This window comes from Pteropus alecto, unplaced genomic scaffold, assembly GCF_000325575.1.
Source record: "Pteropus alecto unplaced genomic scaffold, ASM32557v1 scaffold271, whole genome shotgun sequence".
NCBI lineage: Eukaryota > Metazoa > Chordata > Mammalia > Chiroptera > Pteropodidae > Pteropus > Pteropus alecto.
In genome coordinates, this window is record NW_006430730.1 from 659,143 (window position 1) to 664,698 (window position 5,556).

A 5,556-nucleotide genomic window follows, 5' to 3' on the forward strand; every position below is an offset into this window, starting at 1 on the left:
TATCTATCCATATCTATCTTTCTACCGATCCATCCATCCATCCATCCATCCATCCATCCATCCATCCATCCACCTACCCACCCACCCACCCACCTATCTATATGTCCATCCATCTATGTCTGTCTCTCCCTCCTGACTCTCTCCATCTCTGCCTCTGTCTCTTCCTTCCATGCTGCCAGTTACCCTGAGGTGAACATCCAGAATTTCACTACCAGCTGGCGGGACGGCTTGGCCTTCAATGCCCTCATTCACCGGCACAGGTACCACCCGGCCTGGGGCAGCCCAACCCTGCCCTGCCCCCACCCCACGTCCTTCAGGTACACGCCCATACACGTACATGTGGAGACAACACAGACAGGCACAAGGACCCATGCCTTCACCTTGGTGCATACGTACACATTTCCCTCTATACATGTTAAGTGCAGACACCCACGCATACCCTGTGCACACACGGAAACACGTGTGCCCTCGCACAGACGTGTGCACACACGGAGACACTCATGCGTATACCTGTGCTTAGGTGCCCCAGAGTGGGGGGCGTACACCCCGTGGACGGTGCACTCAGGTGTGTGCATGGCACCTCCTCCCATCAGAGTCTTTCCTCAAGGTGACCCTCAGAGCCCCGTTCTGACTCCCTGCACGTCCACCTAGTCATATACCTCAGAGCCTGGCGCTGATCTGGCCGAGGGCTGGGCACTCGGATGGATTATACCCACGTCATGATTGTTCACGTGACGCATTGGGGAAACTGAGGCCTAGAGGCTGGGATGGACCTGCTCCGGCGTGGCAGAAGCCAGAACTCACACATACACACTCATACACACATGGGGAGACCCAGCCCCACCCACACACCCAGAAACCCACAGGGTATAATGGAGTTCCTCTAACAATGGTGGCGCTTACTGAGTGCTCTGTGTACCCAGTATTGTTCTAAGTGCTTTCCAGTAAGTCACTGAATATTCCATGGCCCTATGAAGCAGATGCTATTATTATCCCTATTTTACAAATGAGGAAACCGAGGCACAGGGAGATGAAGCAGCTCACCCAGATCACAGCCAGGAAGTGGCCTCACTGAGGTGTGAGCCAGGAGGGCTAGCAGCAGACCTCACACTTCGAACCGCTACATAATACTGTATAGAAACACACTCAAGTGTACACACGTGCATCACGAAGTCGAATGTACACGTGCCCTCACATCCACAATAAATGCCAGCACGCACAGCTTTCCCCTCGGCTGGGTCGTGCCCCCCGTGCCCCTCGCCCTGGGTGGGTCTCCGACAAGGATGTCTTTCGCCCATTTGCCCACTGGCTTTGGAGCCCACCTGCTGCCTGTCCTCTCTGTGCTCTGCCTAGGCCTGATCTCGTGGACTTCAGCAAACTCACCAAGTCCAACGCCAATTACAACCTGCAGAGAGCCTTCCGCACGGCTGAGCAGCACCTGGGGCTGGCACGTCTGCTGGACCCCGAAGGTGAGCCTTGCATGGCCCAGCCCAGACTTCCTCTTCGGGGTTCCCAACCCCAATTCCATTCCAAACCCAATTCCACCCTACCCCAACGCCATCCAAAGCCCAGGGTCATTCCAAACCCCAACTCCCTCTCAGCCCCCTCCCCTTCATCTTTAATTCCTCCTCCTTCCCGTCCCCAGGTCCCTTACTTTCTCCATCTCCACCTCAAACCACAACCCACCTCAATTTCTGTCTCTAACTTAAGCCCCTCCCCCTCACCAACCCCATGCTCCATTATCTGTCCCCAAACTCACTCTTTCTGTCTTTGTAACCCTAGCCCCAGCCCCATGGCCAACACCATCTCCAACACCGTTCCATCTCTAAGCTCAAACCCCTTCCCAACACTCCCCCCATCCCCATCCTGAATCCCATTTTCAACCCCATTCCTATCCCCCAGCTCATCCCTATGTCTGTCCCCATCTACAACTCTGTCCTCAGCCCCTGCCCCTTTTCACTTTCGCCTCATCCCCACCCCCACCCCTGACTTCAGCCTCATTCCCAGCCCATGATCACGCCCCACACCAATTCCCCATCTCTGGAATAAGAGCTGCTCCCTTTTTCTGAGCATCTACTGCCAAGCACATGGTTGGGAAATTGATCAAAATGTTCCCTTTCATCCTCACTGACCTCGTTGGATAGCATTGATCAATGTTGTTTTAAAGTGATGAAAACAAAGACTCAGAGACATGAAGTCACTTGCCCAGTGTCACACTTAAGACCAGTAAACAGGACTTCTTATTCTAGAATTCGTGGTCTTAATCATTCTTCTGCTTGCGGTATTCTGTGCTCAGTGCCTGGCACACGGTAGGTATTTAGTGGACGTCAGTTCACGAGGTGGGGAAGAATGAGGGCCGAGTATGACATGTGATCATTGGGTAAATTAAAATCGTCATCGGAATTAGCTGAGTTACTCTTCTGCGCCAGGCTATTCTTTCAAATCTTACAATGTTCCTAGGTGGCAGACACTGTGATTATCCCTGCTGTAACAATGGGGAAACTGAGGCTCAGAGATGTTAGGTCTATTTTCTAAGGACATGCAGTAAGTGGTCGAGCTGGGATTCAAGCTCATGCTGCCTCCAAAGTGTCAGTGACCATGACTTCAAACCTCATACACCATTAATACACTTAGTAAATATTTATTGAGCTCCTACTGTGTGCTGGGCATGGCAGGAAGTGTGATTAAAAAGACAGGCATAGCTTATGTCCTCATGGATCTCAAATTGTAGATAAGGACATAATCACATAAGTGAATTTCTAATTACAAATCAGGATAAGGAATTTGGAGGAACTAGGAAGAAATGGTAAGATGCTCTGAGGAAGAGTAACAAGAGGAGACCACTCTAGACAGGGTGAACAGGGAGGCTTGTCTGAGGAAATCTGAGTTGAGCCCTGGAGGATGAGTGGTAGTTAGGCACACAGAAGAGGGAACAGTGTTCCAGACAGTGAGAACAGCATGTGCAAAGGGCCTGGGATGGAAGATAGATTGGTGTGTTCAGACACAATGATAGGTAATTTCTCTATGGTGGTTTATATGTGTCAGGCACTATTTAATCCCCTGAGGTAGATCCCCATTTGGCAGATACAAAAATCGAGGAACAGAGAGGTTGGTTGTCTCGCTCATGGTCACACAGCTAGTAAGAGTGGGTTCCCTCTCCCTCCCCAGTACCTTCAATCCCTCTGCCCGAGTGCTCACCCTCATGCTCCCCCACTCTTTCTGACCCCCCAGATGTCAACATGGAGGCTCCGGATGAGAAGTCCATCATCACCTATGTGGTGTCTTTCTACCACTATTTCTCCAAGATGAAGGCGCTGGCTGTGGAGGGCAAGCGGATCGGGAAGGTATGAGGAGCCAGGGAATGGGGCGGGAAGGAGCCTGGGAACCACGCAGGGGCGTATCTGCGATGAGACTGACCCCAGTTCCTGCGCCGCTGAGGTCCTGGACCAGGTGCTGGAGGTGGGGAAGATCATTGACCGCTACGAGGAGCTGGCGGCTGAGCTGCTGGCCTGGATCCACCGCACCGTGGGCCTCATCAGCAACCAGAAGTTCGCCAACTCACTGAGCGGGGTGCAGCAGCAGCTGCAGGCGTTCACGGCCTACTGCACGCTGGAGAAACCTGTCAAGTGAGGCCCAGCTCGGGAGGGCGGCGGCGGGGAGCTGGGGAGGTGGGGTTGCTGAGCTCGAGTCCTTCCAGGTTTCAGGAGAAGGGGAACCTAGAGGTGCTGCTCTTCAGCATCCAGAGCAAATTGCGAGCCTGCAACCGTCGCCTCTATGTGCCTCGTGAGGGCTGCGGCATCTGGGATATCGACAAGGTGAGGGTGTGGGTGCGGGGAGAGGCGGGGTGGCCTGCCGAGTTGTCATATCGGTCCTGCACTGCTCAAGAGAGCTGTTCACATGGTAGACACCGTGGACGGGACCTTCATTCGGACAGTTCTCCAGCAGTAAAGTGTCACGAGGAAGCGTTTTCTCCAATCTGCACAAAAGTGCCATTCGTGCTAGGAGTGGCCTCAGACAGAGAAGCCAAGGCCATTAAACTAGGGGAGTAATTGGAGTCTGACTGCCTCCTCTTGGCTCCCTAGGCATGGGGCCAGCTGGAGAAGGCAGAGCATGAGCGGGAGGCTGCCCTACGGGCCGAGCTGATCCGGCAAGAGAAGCTGGAACTCCTGGCCCAGAGGTTTGACCACAAGGTGGCCATGAGGGAGAGCTGGTTGAATGAGAACCAGCGCCTGGTCTCCCAGGTACCGGGTGTGGGGCTCAGCAGGGGCGGAGGTTGGGGGTAGGGCTGATGGTCCTGGGACCAGGGAGGGAGATTTGAGCTCCTAAGCAACAGAGAAGTGTTGGATTAGTCTCCTAGGTGACGAATGAGGGTGGGAAGTGAGAATTGGTCTCCTAAGTGATTGGGTGGGGAGGAGAGTGGGCCTAATCTCCAGGGTAACAGGAGAATGAGGTTGGTCTCCAAGGTAACTAGAGAGGACAGAATTAGTTTCTTCAGAAATAGGGAGAGTATTTAATTATCTCTTAAGTGACAAAAAAGGTTGTATCTGGTGTCCAGGGTAACTCAGGAGGATATAATCGGTCTCCTAAGTAACAAGATAAGGTTGGCTAGGTCCCCAGTCTCTAGTGAAATGGAAGGATGGGGTCTGTTTCCTGGGTAACAAGTTGGTAACAAGTTTAGAGTTAGGGATGTAACAGAAAAGGGTGAGGCTGGTTTCCATGGTAACCATGGAATGGTGAGGGATGGTGAGGCTGATCTCCAAGGTAACAGAGGGAGAGGGGCTTGTCCCCAGGTAACAGGAGAGAATGAAACTGGTCTCCAGGGTAATAGGAAAGGGTGGGGCTGGTGTCCATGGTAACTGGGGGATGGCGAGGCTGGTCTCCAGGTAACAGGATGGTGGGACTGGTCTCTAGGGTAACAGAAGCAGGTGGGGGAGTTTCCAGGTTCATACAGGGTCAAGTTAACAGGCGGGCTGCTGAGGGAGCCTCGCTGAGTGTCTGTGGCCTGCCCTGCCCCAGGATAACTTTGGTTATGAGCTGCCGGCAGTAGAGGCGGCCATGAAGAAGCACGAGGCAATCGAGGCGGACATTGCAGCCTATGAGGAGCGGGTGCAGGGCGTGGCGGAGCTGGCCCAGGCACTGGCGGCTGAGGGCTACTACGATGCCCGGCGGGTAGCAGCCCAGCGTGACAGCGTCCTGCGCCAGTGGGCCCTGTTGACCGGGCTGGTAGGTGCCCGGCGGACACGGCTCGAGCAGAACCTGGCCCTGCAGAAGGTTTTCCAGGAGATGGTGCACATGGTGGACTGGATGGAGGAGATGCAGGTGGGTGCCGGACCGGGGCCAAGGACGGCGGTGCTGTGCTGGGAGTGGGGAGGGGCATAGGCACCGAGAGGGTTGTCAGAGACGTGGAGAGCGAAGGGGAGAGAAGGAAAGAAGTAAAGAGAGACAATGAGAAAGAGAAAGAGAAAGAGATACAGAGAGAGACAGAGAGGCAGAGAGTGAGAGACAGAGAAATAGATTAAAAAGATGGAGCTATAGAGCCAGAGGGAGAGAGAGAGA

General features: G+C 53.9%; 1 protein-coding gene across 1 annotated transcript in view; it reads left to right on the forward strand.

The window, feature by feature from the left end:
• The window catches only part of SPTBN4 (spectrin beta, non-erythrocytic 4), a 68,180-nt gene that overhangs the window by 13,566 nt on the left and 49,058 nt on the right, over nucleotides 1–5,556 (forward strand). The window contains exons 5-11 of the mRNA XM_025050866.1: nucleotides 180–260; nucleotides 1,354–1,469; nucleotides 3,232–3,344; nucleotides 3,439–3,626; nucleotides 3,698–3,815; nucleotides 4,083–4,241; nucleotides 5,017–5,319. Coding sequence (XP_024906634.1) covers nucleotides 180–260; nucleotides 1,354–1,469; nucleotides 3,232–3,344; nucleotides 3,439–3,626; nucleotides 3,698–3,815; nucleotides 4,083–4,241; nucleotides 5,017–5,319 — 1,078 coding nt within the window. The remainder of the gene's footprint in view (nucleotides 1–179; nucleotides 261–1,353; nucleotides 1,470–3,231; nucleotides 3,345–3,438; nucleotides 3,627–3,697; nucleotides 3,816–4,082; nucleotides 4,242–5,016; nucleotides 5,320–5,556) is intronic.